The following is a 16,972-nucleotide window of genomic DNA, read 5'->3' on the forward strand; positions in this document are numbered from 1 at the left end:
TCTTCCTGTGACTTCTATGCAGTCACCGAGGCTGCTTCTATTTTCAAACCCCTCTATAATTTTTTCCCCTTTCTTTTCAACTCCACAATTATTATCTTAATTCAGGTCTTCCTTATCTCTTGTCCAGGGACAATTTAAGATCTTTGGATGTCCTAAACACTGAGATACATTTTGGTCTCTCTACCCCTCATGTACTTAAAAAATATAAAACCATAAAATAAAAAGTTTTCCAGTACGCTGATGTGAAAATAGCTTTTTTCTAGATTTTTCTTAAAAGTCGAGAAAGCTTTCTCTAGAAAGTTGGATTTGCATTGAGTTGTAAAAGATAAAGAGATAGATAACTAGATAAAGAAGGAGAAAAGGACTCCTAGAGGGAAGTGTCTATGTCAAGGTAATCTGGGCTGAACCAAGAGGATACATTTCCATGTTGCATGAGTGAACAAAGGGCTTGGGAAAAGGGCTAGAAAGTAAGACAGCATCCAAACTATGATGGTCTATGTGCTGAGCTGACTTTATCTTCCAAGCTATGGGGAAGCCAATGACGAATTGTAAGAAGATGTATAACATCTTCAGGTCATTCAAACCTCTTTCTGTGAGATCTACTGACATTTTCAAAGGCAAAGAGAGAACAAAAATCAAGCACCAAAAACAAAATCAAACACAACAAATCTAGCTTATACAAGCAAACAGCCATGATTCTCAAAAATAAGTTTCTAGCAGAGATTTCTTTCAAACTGTTCCCCAGTGTTCTCCATGGCCTGGGCACCATCTTTTCTCTTGTGCCCTCTGTGATTCCCTAACTTAACCCAGGGTCAAAGCCAAAAACCAGTTTGAGACCTTCCTGACCTGTCTGAGGGACTCTCATGAGGTTTCCATCCCAGGGATAAGCCTCACCCTCACTTCCTTAACCCCCCACCCCGCTTCATAGCACATCCTTCCTGGTGGCTGGTTCCACTCCACTTGCCTCAGAAGCAGTCATGCTACACAGAGGAGACTCTTACCCTCTCCTTACACAGGGCATTACAGACCCAAAGGACATTAAGACTTTCATCACTTAGCAACCTGGACTTGCATTTATGTTATCGGCTAAATTGTATCTCTCCAAATCCATATGCGGAATGCTAATCCCCAGTGCTTCAGAATGTGACTATATATGGAGATAAGGTTTTAAAGAGTTAAGTTAAAATGAGGTTATTAGGGTGGGCCCTAAATAGCAATATGTTACATATAAGAAGAGGAAATTAGGACACAGAAACACACAGAGGGAAGACTTTGTGAAGTACAAAGAGAACAGCCATCTAGAAGCCAAGGAGAGAAGCCTCAGAAGAGACCAATCCTGCTGACACCTTGATCTCAGACTTCAAGCTTCCAAAAGTGTGAGACCTTACATTTCTGCTGTTCAAGCCACCCGGTCTTACAGCAGACCTAGCAAACTAATACAATATGTGACAAGATGGGGAACAGGTTTGGGGTTTTTTTCACCACAATTCCTGTTTGGGGGAACTCTTCTTATTTCACGACTGCATGGATCAATGTAAAGAGGAGTCATAAGTATGACCTAGATGGCCTGTACTTGGATCTGTGGATGCCTGGACTTCCAAGAAGTAGGTGCAGATAAGTAGAGGTTTTGTCTGCTGTGGGACAGAAGACCCACTGAAGCCAGGGGAAGGTCAGTGAGTGTGTTAGTTTCTTCTCGCTGCAGTAACAAATTACCACAAACTTAGTGGCTTAAGACAACAGGAGTTTATTATTTTGTAGTTCTGGAAGTCAGAAGTCCAAATGAGTCTCCTGGGGTTAAAATCAAGGTGTCAACAGTGTAACAGGGAAGAGCCAAACCTGACTAGATGTTGGATATGTTTCTTTTACTTTGACCTTTGCTTCCTGTTGCTTTTGTTCACTAAAAGGATATTGTCTATACATAATGGCCTGCCTCGGGGAACCCTGCCCCTCTGCCTGAATGTTAAACCAAAGTGCCTTTGTTCAGGGAAACATCCGGACCCTGTCCACCTGTGGATGGCCTCAAGAAAGAAGAAATTAACACATCCCCTCCCTGAGGCTGGCCATTTCAGGGGATATTTGCAAATCTTATGGGGCTTTTTACTTTACTTCCTCATCTCCTCCCCTTCTCTGTGCTATAAAAGAAACTGGCATCCAAACCCCGATAAGATGGTTATTTAGAGACAATAGTCTGCCATCTTCTCCGTCTGCCGGCTTTCCGAATAAAGTCGTCTTCCTTGCCTCAACACCTCGTCTCCGATTTATTGGCCTGTCGTGGGGCGAGCGGAGCGAGCTTGGACTTGGTAACGACAGGGCTTTCTTCCTTCTGGAGGCTTTGGAGGAGAACCCATTTCCTTGCCTTTTCCAGCTTCTAGAGGCTTCCTGCATTCCTTGCCCCGTGGCCCCATCTGCAAAGAACATCATTCCAACATCCGCTTCTATAGTCACATCTCCTTTTTAAACTCTTCTGCCTCGCTCTTATAAGAACCCTTGTGATTACACTGGGCACACCTGGTAATGCAGGATACCCTTCTCATCTCAAGATCCTGAACTTCATCACATCTGCCAAGCCCCTCTTGCCCTTTAGGGAAATGTATTCACAGGTCTGAGGATGCAGAGGTGGACATCTTCGGGGGAGGGAGCATTATTCAGATTATAACAGTGAGGACACCTAGAGGGTGGCACAGTCCAGGAGGAACTCAGGCAAACAGACATGGCCAAGGAGGTAAAAATTTATATGCTGTGGCCCCTGCCCTTGACCTCAGAAATCTTCCGCTACCACCACCCATCACAAAATGCTTGTCACAGTTGGTTAGCGTTCCCCCAGGAGCAGACACTGAGACAAGAACTGAGTAGTTTATTTGGGAGATAGTATAGCAGTAGAGAAATTACAGCCAATGGAGGGCAGTTAATATACAGTATGTTATAAAGCCAGCTAACTCTCTGGGCAACTAGAGCTTAATCCCATTGGGAAAAAAGTGTAAAACTCTTGGGAGTTGTTCCACATGAGAAGTGAGGAAACCGTGGTGTCTCTACACCAAATTTTGTTGGTCATTGGCTGAGGGCTGCTCCCACATGTTAATTCCCTGGTACTTCTATAGAAATGAGTAGAGTAGCCTCTAGAGCAGGGGTCCCAAACGGCCCCCGCCCCACCCCCCACCCCGGGTCGCACAGCACGTGGTGAGCGGCCGGCGATCAAGCGAGTGAAGCTTCATCTGCTGCTCTGCGTCCCTCCCCATAGCTCACATTACAGCCTGAACCATCCCCCCCCCATCCCACCCCACCCCCCGGGGAAAAACTGTCTTCCATGAAACCTGTCCCTGGTTCCAAAAAGGTTGGAGACCGCTGCTCTAGAAGCTTTGGAGAAAGCCCGCCAGCAAAGAAATGCAAATCTTGCAATCAGAAGTCAGTGGGAGCATTTCTATTACAATGGAAATACCAAATGGATATGGGCAGGACATCATCAGTGTCTGCTAAAATTAGATTTCTCATGGAAATCAGTGACATGGCTGAGTTTTGCATCCTCATTGATGTGGGGCTGAAATCGTCCATACATATGAGGTAACAGCTGACATCTGGATTGCACAGAGAATAAGCACCAAAAGAAAGCGACTTCTGTGCTCATCTTACACTTTATGCCTATAAACCGGTCACCACTGCAACCCATTCTACAGTCTCTTCCACTGAAAAACCAGCCCTGAACTCCTTGTTTTCTGGCCCCTGTTCAGGACTTCCGTAGCATCCCGTTTCCAGTATTTCCCTGGTCCAAAGCTAATTTCCCCCTCCTCTCCCACTCCCACCACATTTGGCTTAGACAGAACATCAATCTACAGTGCTGCACATGTCTATTGCTCTTTTGAGTAGACAAAAATATATTGGATAGAGTTTCCCTCCACCGACTACTTCCTCCCTTGATTAAAAAAAGAAAATTAAAAAAGAAATTACAAAAATAAAATCCCCAACTGTTATTTTCTCCTTTCATTTCACTCCAAGTCCTCAGCCCTTCCCCTTCATTCTCAGCCATAAATCAGGCATTTCTGGAGTTTCCATGTCCAAATGCACAAGGACAATATGCAGTGGGTACTTTTAAGGAAGAAATCAATGTTCTATAATTTAATTTTCTCCTCTCACATTAAACCTGCCATTCATCACATAATTGGAGTGATAAATGCAGAGTCAGACTTCATCTTCCTGACTTTAATACCTATCAGTACTCCAAATGCAAACAATTGTGACATTCGACTTTATAAAAATTACTAAGCACACCAACTTCGCTTAATTAAACCATTTAAAAGTTGCTTTTGTTACATTTAATGAATGATATATTATACTGCAATGAAACATGCAGCGATACAAATACTTCACAATGCTTCCAATTAAGACTCACTTCACTTATGCCAATTGACAACACAAGTGTTCCACACTTCATTCAGTTTGTGCATTTTAAATGAACTGGTTAGTGAGAAGGGTGCTTCTTTGCTAATGAGTTTTGTAATCAAGGCATCTATTTTAATTTCAAATTGGCTAGATTGGGGGAAATTGCTAGACTAAATGACTGGTACTAATTAGGATTATAAAAATATTCATCATGCCATGGAATTAACATGGGGGTCTGATTTTCCTACATTTGCATATTGCTTGAGTTTTGGGGGAAAAAAATCTTGACAAATTGTCTTCTCTTTAGCAAATTGAACAAACACTATATCTGTTTTAGCCCTTCTTTTCATTTAAAGCATAATACATATTCATGGTTTGTAAATGAAGTTAAATGATTTCAACTTCTATCTTCATTACCATGTTAAAGATGTTGTCTCCATAAACTTCCTTAAAAAACCCAGGTTATAGTATTACCTATTTGAATGGCAAAGACTTGTTTAATTTACATGTGAACCCAAACACTGGAACAAATGGATGGGAAAAGTGTGCAAAACTGGATGAAACCCAAAAAAAAAACCAAAACAACTGCTTTGTTGTTTATTTTCTTCCAGAGGCAGAATTACCTAGTCCTATGACCTATCATCAGGAAGCAATTTGATGGCTTTCCTACTCAAGGTTCCACCTCGGCAAGTGCCATCAGCGGAGGGACGTGCTAGAAGAAACTAGATTCATCTGAAGGTCTGGTCTCTGCCCGGCTGATTTTGTCGTCTCACGAGTACCATGTTTTCTGGGGTTAAGGTTCAATGTAAAGTGGCCCCTATGGAATTCTGCCCTGAGGGGGTGGAAAGTCTGTCCATCTACTAGCCAGAGCGAGATGCGGTGGCCATAGTGGGGGGTCTCAGCCAGGCTTAGAGGAGCAGGCCAGGCCCCTCACTTTCTGGGTGACCTTGACCAGGTGGATATTGCCTTCAAGAATCATATGCTCACCTGTAACTTGGAAATAATAACAACCACTTTGCAGATGCCAATGCAGATTCAATGTAACCATGTATATAAAAGCACCCATCAGTGCCCATAGACAGGAGATACTTAATGACATATATCTCCATTCCTGAGAAGCGCCTATATGTTCAACACTGAGTAACGAAACATGGCAAGTGTAAGAGTCACTAGGCGCAAACTCCAATTCATTGCGTATGTCTGCACCTCTTGGCTCCAGAGTATTTGTTTCCATTACAGCTGTCAAATCAAATAACCAAATGCTAATTTAATTTTAGGATATAGCCACAAAATTCATCTGAAAAATCACCAGAATAAAGCGCTTCCTTAACATCCCTCTCTAGTGGGTTCTTCTAAATAATAAAACCTCTATCTATCACTGAGTTGTAAATAGTAAGGACTGAGGTTATACCCAACGAGGATACTTTCTGTTAGGAGAAAAAAATAGTTCCTAGAGTTTCACAGTTCAAAAGGGACCACAGCGAAAAGCAAAGCTAAAGAAAAGAGAAACCTCAGACTTGTTATATTCCTAGTTAGGGATATTTTCCTCTACGCCACATTGCCTCTTGAAAATGTAGTTAAATAGTGACTTGAAATGATTTTACCTAAGTTGACCTTATTCACACCTAAAACCTTTTTTAAGATCACTGCCTTATAATTGAACATAAGCTATGTTCAATAAGCTATTCAAGGTAGATTACTTTTCAGAATTCTTTAATCATAAAATTAATCTATAATTAAATAATACAAAATTTAAAAAACAAATGTTATTAAAAAACAAACATAATTCCATCATCTTAAGATAACTCAGGTAATGTTTGGGAATATTTCCTACCATTTAAAAATTTTTCTCCTTCCTTCCCTCTTTGCTTCCCTCCTTCCTTCATCTTATTTTATTTGTTACATACTTGTATTCAAAGAGCACTCATTTATTTAATATGAATCATGTATGAATTTATATATACATATAATGTATGCAATATGAGACATACATGTATTAAATAGATATTAATATGTATCATGTTGCTACATGGTCATCATGACCACCATTTTAATGGCTGCATAATATTCTGGCCAATGTATACATCCTGATTTAAAGTCCCTTAATATTGGGCATTCAGTAAATTTCTGTCCAGATTTTCCCATTATGAGTGACTTTGATAAACATTATTATGCTTAAATCTTTTTGGTATTATGCTATTGGTGCAGTCTCAGAAGTGAAGTAACTAAATCATTGTATCAAATTTATGAATATGTGTATGCCTTCTGATACATGTTGCCAAGATGTTCACCAGGAAGGAAAACTAATTTGCATGACCATCAATACAGTTTCGTAATATGAGTTTCACCATAACTTTGCCAACATTGGGTATTTTCCTTATGGCACAGAAAGGAACACATATTTAAAAATACAACCTATTAAATTAATTTTAAATGAGCATCTTTTGAAAGCTTCCTTATGAATTCTCTGGATTACTTAGACTTAACTGAACATCAGTGAATTCTTGCCTTTGGCTTAGACTAATTCTCTAATGTTAATATTTTTAGAAGTCTCCTTCTCTGTCATTTACCTCACTTGATATCTTCCAACCTTTCTTCCAAAGAATTCATCTTGTGTCTATTTCTTCACCAGTTTAGCCAGCCATAAATCATCTGCATGAAATTAAAAATGACCCAACTGATAGCAGTCCCACTGCGGGTGGAAGGTAATGACTGAAAAAGTGCACAAGGGGGATTCTGGGATTCTGGTCATGCTGTGTATCTTGATCGGGGTGCTGGTTCCATAGGTGTATTCAGTTTATGAAAATTCACTGAGCTCATGATATGTGCACTTTTCTGTATGTATAGTACACTTTGACTTAAAATGTTTAAAGACTGACCTGACTTTATTTTTTTTTTTTTTTTTTTTTTTTTTAATTTATTTATTATTTATTTCTGGCTGTGTTGGGTCTTCGTTTCTGTGCGAGGGCTTTCTCCAGTTGCGGCAAGCGGGGGCCACTCTTCATCGCGGTGCGCGGGCCTCTCACTATCGCGGCCTCTCTTGTTGCGGAGCACAGGCTCCAGACGCGCAGGCTCAGTAGTTGTGGCTCACGGGCCCAGTTGCTCCGCGGCATGTGGGATCTTCCCGGACCAGGGCTCGAACCCGTGTCCCCTGCATTGGCAGGCAGATTCTCAACTACTGCGCCACCAGGGAAGCCCTGACCTGACTTTAAAAGGCCAGGTGCTATCATACCAGGGGGAGTAGTCAAGGTGGAGGCAGAGAATGGAGGGAGGATAGAAGGTGTGGCGAGGTCAGGTCGACTGGGTCATAAGTCCAGAGAGGCTTGCAAAGGAAGCAATAAGCAGAAGAACTCCTAGTTCCAACTGGAAAACTGGAAACCTAGGGTCAGAATTAGGCAAAGGGATCAGAGTTAGGGACCCTGGGCAGTAGTGTGAGCACTAAGGACCAGTGTGTGTGTAAAGACAAGGTCACCCCATATAGGAAGGGGTGAAGGAACACAGAGAAAAAGGTTGTATTCAACCAGAGGAGGCTGCATTGCGTGACCTCTTGCCCACCTGTAGCTGCAGTCACCTCTTTCACCAAAGTATTGCCACGCCTGAATTTCTACCCTGAGAGCATAATTGCTTTGGGAAAAGTGTTGTTGGGAAGAGGTACCTGCGTACCCTTCTTAATACATATATACGCTGCATCTTCCATTAATTATTTTAGCAAATGTTCTTTTCCCTGACAGAACTGTGGCAGGTTACCAAAAGGAACACATAGGAGGTAGAGGCAGGGAACTGAAGTCTGGGACATGATATAGAAAAAGCAGGCTTAGGAGGACAAAGGCCACCAGATCCATATTTTGCTGAAGGTTGTTCCTTTGAGCTAGCTTTCTCGCAAGCAATGTTGCAAAGCCTGGAGATTCTTACTGCACCACCATCACTGACTGCAGAGTTAATGCTGAACATTAAACCAGTTTTGTCATTCAGAACTCAGTTCAAATAGGTTAATTCTAACATCTGAATAACACAGTGGCTGTGCCACCTTTTTAATACAAAATAGGGCCATTCTTGCTTGGCCCACTGTTTTTGTTTTCACCTTCAGGAAAGTGGCCTCATGGAAACTGGTGTTTCTATGGTGATGGAGATAACGCATTTCTATTGTACTGATGAGACATCTGTAAGATCAGTGTGGGCTCCCCCTAGGTGAGTAGGCCTATGGATTTTTCTTTCTCTTAAATGATGCACATATGATTTTACAGGCACGGAAGAGGACCTAATGAAAATGTAATGTTTTTCTTCAAAAAAAAGGCACCCTTCAGTTCTAGCCTTATTCCATGGGCAATAAGCTTCAAAACCATGAGCATCCCTAGTTAATCCCCAACAGCTTTGCCCCCACCAGGTGCGGAGCCACGAAACCTGCTCCTGTCAAGGGCTGCTGAGGAAAGTTACCATCACCTGCTAATCCTGGAGGCTCTGAGTGCAATTACATTTCTAATCTGAGGGTTTACATGAGAATATAAATGAAAGGAACAGCTTCATTTGTATCCAGCATTCTAGAAGTACAAGTTTAAACTTCCCTTTGAATTTTCAGGCCCTCCACACACCAGATACACCTTAATTCACCAGTGTCCTGCTCGTGTGTGGCAGCACCAGGTAGGAGGGTCCAATCAGGAAAACCTACCTGGAACCACTGCCATCTCCTCTGCTGCAGACCCTATTTTGCCAGTGACCCGACTAAAATTGCATCAGCTTCCTAACAAGCTTGTCACTCTGTCAGCTACTATTGAACTTGGCGGGTAGCCAGACATAAAAGAAAAACAAAAACAACAACCCAAAAAAACCCATAGTTGCATACCCACCTCCCTCCCAACTACCATAACAGAAACCCTTCGTTATGTGTGCTAGTGTTTCAGAAAGTGGTTTTTACATTGAAATTATGGGCAATTCTAGACCAGTCTAGCCCAGAAGCATATGAAAAACAATAGAGTCTGAAATCCCATTGAGATCCTCATCTCTGATGACTAAAGCAGCTAGATTTGTTAAAGTTTCATTTCGTCAAGAAGATAAATGATAATAGAGAGCTCTGCGATCCCGCCTCTCAGGCAGAAAAACAGCTATTTTCAACTCTCCATCTCCGTGGAAGGCCCCCTGTCCAGGATGTATGCATCTGTGAATACATGAGCATGTGCCCATTTTTTTTTTAAAAAACTATACTGAGTCTTTTGTCAAAAGGAGGGATGTTTAAACACCCAGCTTTCTATAGCTATGAGAACAGCACCTATCTCTTTAGAGGACTGCAATGTCTTCAAAATCTATCTCAAAATCTTTCAAAAATTCTCAGTTTCAATAAGATTACTGAACCATCCAGCTAATCCAAAACATCACAATGTAAGCTGTTTCGGTCACCAGCAAGGAAGTAGCCTGATGGAAGCAAAAGAGAATCCTGCTTCTTAAATAATGGGTAAATACACAGCTCTCCTAAGATGTTCTAGAGCTTTGGTTCAGAGAGCAGAGGAGAGGAGTAACTTTTATTATTTCCAACTGGTCAACCATAACCTATTATTTCTGCTATTTTTTTTAATCTCAAAGATTTTTTATAAAACATCTCCAAGCTTCTTATACCCAAGAAAGAATCTCTTGTTTTTACTAAGAACTGAGTCAGTGAATATTAAAATGCAAGATGGCAGGAGAATCTGTAAGGCAGAGGGGAGCTGGCATAGTCCTGTGGCAGGACTCACAGGATGGCCAGAATAGAAGGACTTGGTCAAAGGCCCAAGTCGCACTGAGCAGGACACAGAAAGGACTTGGCTAGATCGAGACACAGCAGAATTGGAGAGGCATGATCCTTCAACAGGGTCAAGTGCAAGGTGCATTTGCCCCTACCTCCATACCCCTTCATAGCTTTGGAAGTTGGAAGGCTTGGATCACTTTCACCCCCGAACAGGCCCTGACCAGTACAAGCGAGCCATGTTTCCCAGGTGATTCACAACCTGCCATACAGCATCTCAAGGAACACAACGTCATGTGCAGCTCTCAACTTCTAGACACAATTTTGTTCTATCCAGAAGGTATTTCCTTAATTCTCCAGCAGTGCCTTTACCGAGTAAGAACTCCTAGCAAGTCTCCTGCAGCTTTGGGGTAGCAATTTGGAAAGTAGAGCAATTGGATATTGTCCTTTTAAAATATCATTCAATTAGGTCTTTTGTAATACACACAACTAAAGAGACAGTCTTACCAATTCTAAAGAAATGGCTAGTGCATTTCATCAAAGGCACAGTAATGGAAACATTGATTCACTCCTCGCCACAAACATCTCCCTTTGATGCTGCAGTTACCTTAATCCTAGCACTTTTCATTTTCTCTAGAAGAAACCAGCACCTCAATGCATGCACATCAGAGAAGGCAGCAGTCTGAAATAAGACATTTGTATATCAATCTCAACCACCCTTGCATCTTCATTTGCTGCTCCGTAGCGCCCCTCTCCTTGACTCTAAACCCATAAATTACCCTGAAATAAAGAAAAACTCTGCTGTAAACTGGATGCCTGGATGATGTTTTATGGCATCTCCACAAATGTTGCCAGGGGCGTCATCGGCCTCCTCACACCATTTATTTAAAAGAGTAGCAGGGCACTGGTTAGAAACGTGATGGACCTAAAGAACATTCAGCCACTTCACACAAAAGATGTCAACAAGAAAGCGAACTTAAGGAAGAATACATCCGGAAATGTGCAGTGTGATTAGAGAAATCCATCAGCTCCCACTGCCACATTTCCAAATATTTTTACCAAGTGAAAAAGCAACCACCGAGTCAGAAAGTATCTTGAATGCACTATATCCACAAGGGTACTTCACAAGCAATGCCGTAGATGTTCTCAGTGCTGTGGAATTGGAGAAAAAGAATAGTTCTTCTATAGACACGCAAGGCATATTGCATTTGGCTTATTAACCTCTTGGCACGAGACGTCTGTTGCCTCTAACCTAGCTTGTCTCTGCATAAGTAAAAACACGGGTTAAGGGTTCTGAGTTTCATCTAAATAAATTACCATACCATTTAACATCCAAATGATTTTTTTTTTCAATGTATCTTCAAAATTCCTGGCTATACTAAGCATCTAAACTCACAGACTATCTGACATTTGGCTAAGTCTTTCATACAATATCCACCTGATGTCATGAAAGAAATGTATTTGCAATGGCTTTTGCTCTGCAAATGTCATGTGGGTGTCCTTAGGGAATTGCATTTAGCACGTGGCGCCTACCATGAGGCTCTATTAATGAGAGATATAAAGGTTATGTTGAAATTATTGTTTAAAGGTGCTGACATCTCACACACATGCACACACACACACACACGCACACACACTCACATTTACAAAGTATATATTCAAATATATACTGAGGAGCAACTGTTTCAGGACTTAAGAGAGAACAGAGAGAGGAAGCTATTTCAACCAAGGTGATTCTGTAGATATCTCTATGCAATATAGTGTTCATAATTATCCATTTCCTTTCACTGATTGAAACATTGTTACATAATAGTTTGGCATCAAACACTGTACTAAGGTTCTGGAGAAAGCAGGAAATACAAAGAAGAATTAAGTCTCTTAGGTATAAGTTGATCAGCTACAAAGGGCTCATTACCATAGCACCAATGAATTCATCCACTAATTCATTTGCCTAACAAATACTGATGATCAGTAAGTAGCAGGCCCTGTCCTAGGGTCTGGTGCTACAACTGTGAGTGAAACCAGGCACCGTCCTGCCTTCCTAGAGCTTGCAATCTAGTGAGAAATGCTGACGATGCCAAATTCACATCAGTCAATGGAAAATCTCAACCGTGACAGGTACCCTTGAAGGGAAGGGTGCAGAGCCTTACGAGAAAGAACACCAAGGGGGATTTAACTTTATCAGGGAGTTTAGGGAAGACGTCCTGCAGAAGTGATGCTACATCTGAGATCTGACAGTGAGGAGGTTTGCTTTAGGGAAGAAGATCCCAGGCCCAGGAAAGGGAGCAAGGGGGACAGCTGGGGCGGGGAGGGGACTGAAAGATGGCCATTGAAAGGGAAGTGCTAACAGTGAGTCAGGAGACAGAAGGAGGGACCAGACCAGGTAGGTGCTAATAGAGCCTACGGAGGACTTTGGTCTTTTTTTCTGCGAGTAATGAGAAAATGCTGAAGGAGTTTAAGCAAAGGCATGAAATCAAAAGATCTACATTTGGGAAATATATTGTTCAGGTTATAGTATAAACACATACTACAGGAAATATTAAGGATACCTCCTAGGTTTGCAACTAAATGAATACAATTAGGGAATACTGGAAGAGAACCAACTATGCTGGGGGAAGGTCAAGAGTTCATCTTTGGAATATGTTGAATCGAGAAACTTTTGAGATACACAGGAGACAAGGTCAAGTACACAGCTGGATGTATGGATCTGAAACTCAAAGGGAAGGACTCATTGGGCTACTCTATCTTGGATGTACTTTTAGAAAATAATGAAATGGACATGTTGGAGGCTTCCCTCCCTTTGCTAAATTGAGAACAGTGGTTATATTCCCATTCAAAGCAGCAGGTGTGAAGGGATATTCCTAGACTTGGAGTCTGACAGCAAGCATCCAAGCCCTGGCTCCTCCAGCTACTAGCTGAGTGTGTTTGAACCAGCACCTTAGCTTTTCTGCACCTTTGTTTACTATAGTCTCCATAAAATTATTAAGGATATACATTTCCTACTTACAGCACAAGGTTGTTTTAAAGGTCAAATGAGTAAAATCATAGAGAAAACTATCTCAAACCCGTGAAATGACAAATAACATTGTCAATAAATGAAATATATCTGCCTGCATATTTTGATATGAAAGACTAGAAAGGAAAGTTAGTTAGCTGCAGACACAATCAACTTGGTTGGAAGGATACAATGTCACTGAATCCCCTCCAACATTTGGATTGACTAAGCAAGTGCTTTTCACTGGGTGGCACCTGAGTGACAGGACATGAATGACAGCAGTATTTGTTCACCTTTTGATCCAGACTGTAGGCCAGCACCCAGTCCTCTTGCTTGGGGTGAAAGAGCAGACTCTGGATATAGAAGGTGAGCCGGTATTTCTGATAGGTTGCCCCTTCATCTGAGCTGATCAATATGCTGCTCTCCATCTCAGGATCACTAAGAAGCATGATCTAAAGAAAGGGGAGAGGAGAAAATACAGACAGAGTTAGTAGGAGAGAATAAATACAAGAAATTAAAGCATAAATATAAAGTCCTCTGTACTTGTATATCACAGCACAGAAAGGGGCATCTGGGCCTCTAGATGAAATATTGGTATTTTTCTTTCCCAATTTAGTCCCTCATTGCTGAATTGAGCTAAAATACTGTTCAAGGCTAGGTCTGCATACAAATGAGAATTCATTTTTCTGAGGTCCTTCTTTTAAATACCTTCATTTTTGATGTTTGTAACTTGTACCTTTAAGTACTGGAAGTTTATTCCTGGGGTCCTCTGTCCCCTGACCTTAGGACGACCATCACACCTCTGCCTCCTCATCGTCCCGCAGTCAATTCTCATGTCACTCTTCCATCACTCTACTGGTCTTACTGCTCTTTAGTCATGAAAGAGATCCCACTGTTTCGTTCTTTCTAAACTGTCTTCGTGATTTAATTGATTTAAGTGGTTTCATGACCCCTTTGTAGATGTTTTCCAAAGCACACATCCCCAAAGGCCTTTGGGACAAATATTGATGCTCAGGAAAGTTTGTCGTCCCCAAGCCCAATGGGCAGGGTGGTGTAGTGAAAAGGCTTCAGCACCTGAAAGAGCACGTTCAAGTATCAACACTTCTCTGTCATACTGTCACCTTGAAAAGCCACTTAACCTCTGGAGGCCTTGGTTTCCTCAACAATAACTGGGGTCTGACAACACAAGAACTGGCTTTGAATGCCTGGCATAGTGCATATTTTTGACAAGTGATAGCTATGGTTACTATTGACCTCTCAGGATTTAAAAGCCCCTCCAGTCAGGGCAATTTGACTTCTATTCACAGGACCTCAGTGGCATTGGTCTCACTAAAGGTGTGAGTGATTTTCTAGTATTTAAATCCAATAAACACTGAGATACTCAGACCTAGCTGTCCCTTAGTTAAACGCTTAGCAGTCTTTGTTACCACTGACAATTCCATCCTTCTGGAAGCATTTTCTTCCAGGGGCTTCTGTAACACCATACTTCTCTGGTTCTCCTTTCTGCCTCTTTTGAATACTCAACTTTCTCTGATTACCCTTATAATATGGCCACTCCTCAACCCTCAGTTTTGACTTTCTTCTCTTTTCACTCGACACACCGTCCCTCAGTGACCACTTCCACCCTCACTTTTATTTATTTTTTTCATTACCACCTTTCTGGGGACAACTCGTAAATTAAATGTCAGTCTGAGGTCTCCTCTGAGTTTCAGACTTGAAAACTCAGCTGCCTGGTGCCTTCTTCTATTTGGATGTCTCAAGACACCTGACATTCAGCATGCCCCAGGATCTACCTCATCCAAGCCCTCCCCCTCCCCAGTGTTTCCTGGCTCAGTGAGTGTCTCCACCAACCACCCATCCCACGTGAAGCCAAATGCCCAACACCATCCCTAACTCTGTTTTTCCATTCACCTCCTACAATTAATTAGTCTCTAAGCTCTGCGTATTTTACCTACTAATTAACTCTAAAATCAGATCCGTTCTCTCCCTGCCCATTGTGATTGCCTTAGTCCAAAATGTGACCATCTCTGTATTGGATTCCTGTAAGACACCCCTCGTCATTCTCACAGCTTCAACCAGTATCCCCTCCAATTCACTTTGCACACTGTGGCCAGAATAATCTAAAACCATTCAATGGCTTATCTTTGATCTTCCTATATTCTAAAATTCTTAAAATAGCCTGATAGGATCTGCCCCTTGTGTATGTGTTTGGTTCCATCAGCAACAAAGCCCTTTTGACCTTTATCACCCAACTCAACCCAGCTTCTTTGAACTTCCAATGTTTGCCCAGTGACTGAATGAGCAAATGAGTTTATTTCCTCTTATAATTTGTCCTGTCTTGGGCTGTACCGCCACCAGTTATTAGGGCTACCGCTACACACAGTCTGCACCATGGGGTCCAAAGTACCAAGTAAAGTCAAAAAAAATTTCCATACCTCATAAAATAAAACTACTGAATACTAGGATTTAAAAAATTTACCCATAGTATATATTAGTATTATGAAGTAAGCTTTAAACAAATTCAATGCCTTTAACTGCTAAGATTCATAGTTATTTTCCTCTTTTATTCCTTTATAGCTTCCAAGACAAGTCTACTTTCTTTTTCTCAAATACTTGCTTTGGCTTCATTGAAATAAGTTATTACTAGTTATCAGCAAATTTCTGAGAAATGGATGCAGTATCGTTTTTTTTTTTCCATTCATGTGTGAATAATCTAAGGGAAAAGCTCTGCGATGGGTTATTCATAGACAATAACTTTCTCCTCCCTTGGCACTGTGAAGGGTAGGGACTACTGGTAAAAGCACCCCTGCTGCCCTTGAAAAAACCTAAGAGGGGCACCCATGCTCCTTGCAGAGTCTGCAAGGACAAATATACAGGGAAAGAATGAAGCTTTCATAACCACCCTCTCTTGCTTCCCGGCACGTACCGATGAGCTACATAACAGGCAATGAAATCATTTCTCCCCTGGTGCAGAGAAATTAAACTGCTTATTTTATGCAGGTATAAAGAAGCTTCATGCCTATGATTTTAATTAGAAGATAAGACCAACATCATAAATGAACTTTAGTTTATATACCATGAGTTACAATATACTGAATGAGGGTTACCATCAAATATCTAGTGCAATGTACTCTCTTCGTCCAGCCCTGTTTCTTCCTGCACACACACTACATTACTTGCATACACAAACACATTAATCCGCACACAAATGAGGCATATATGTGTGCACACATACACTTACACATATATCGCTGTGGCACATATATGCATGCACATGTACAGAAATACACATATATAAGGTGTATTGAGATTGTGTGTTGGTTTTAGGGTGCTTTTGTTGTCAAGAGGACATTTTTATTGCAACCTTTCTCTGACATTCTCATCAGAAATCCTTTTTTTTGCATATACCCTGAGAAAACCATAATTCAAAAAGAGTCATGTACATGGAAGCAACCTAAGTGTCCAATGACAGATGAATGGATAAAGAAGGTATGGCACATATATACAATGGAATATTACTCAGCCATAAAAAGAAACGAAATTGAGTTATTTGTAGGGAGGTGGATAGACCTAGAGTCTCTCATACAGAGTGAAGCAAGTCAGAAAGAGAAAAACAAATACCGTATGCTACCACATATATATGGAATCTAAAAAAAAAATGATTCTGAAGAACCTAGGGGCAGGACAGGAATAAAGACGCAGACGTAGAGAATGGACTTGAGGACACGGGGAGGGGGAAGGGTAAGCTGAGACGAAGTGAGAGAGTGGCAGTGACATACATACACTACCAAATGTAAAATAGCTAGCTAGTGGGAAGCAGCCGCATAGCACAGGGAGATCAGCTCGTGCTTTGTGACCACCTAGAGGGGTGGGATAGGGAGGGTGGGAGG

At 41.5% G+C, this 16,972-nt stretch overlaps 1 protein-coding gene across 1 annotated transcript in view; it reads right to left on the reverse strand.

Annotated features, from left to right (window-relative positions):
* The window catches only part of SORCS3 (sortilin related VPS10 domain containing receptor 3), a 593,582-nt gene that overhangs the window by 269,755 nt on the left and 306,855 nt on the right, over positions 1-16,972 (reverse strand). Inside the window, exon 4 of the mRNA XM_059899211.1 lies at positions 13,376-13,534. Coding sequence (XP_059755194.1) covers positions 13,376-13,534 — 159 coding nt within the window. The remainder of the gene's footprint in view (positions 1-13,375; positions 13,535-16,972) is intronic.

This window comes from Balaenoptera ricei, chromosome 16 (genome assembly GCF_028023285.1).
Source record: "Balaenoptera ricei isolate mBalRic1 chromosome 16, mBalRic1.hap2, whole genome shotgun sequence".
NCBI classification, from domain to species: Eukaryota; Metazoa; Chordata; class Mammalia; order Artiodactyla; family Balaenopteridae; genus Balaenoptera; species Balaenoptera ricei.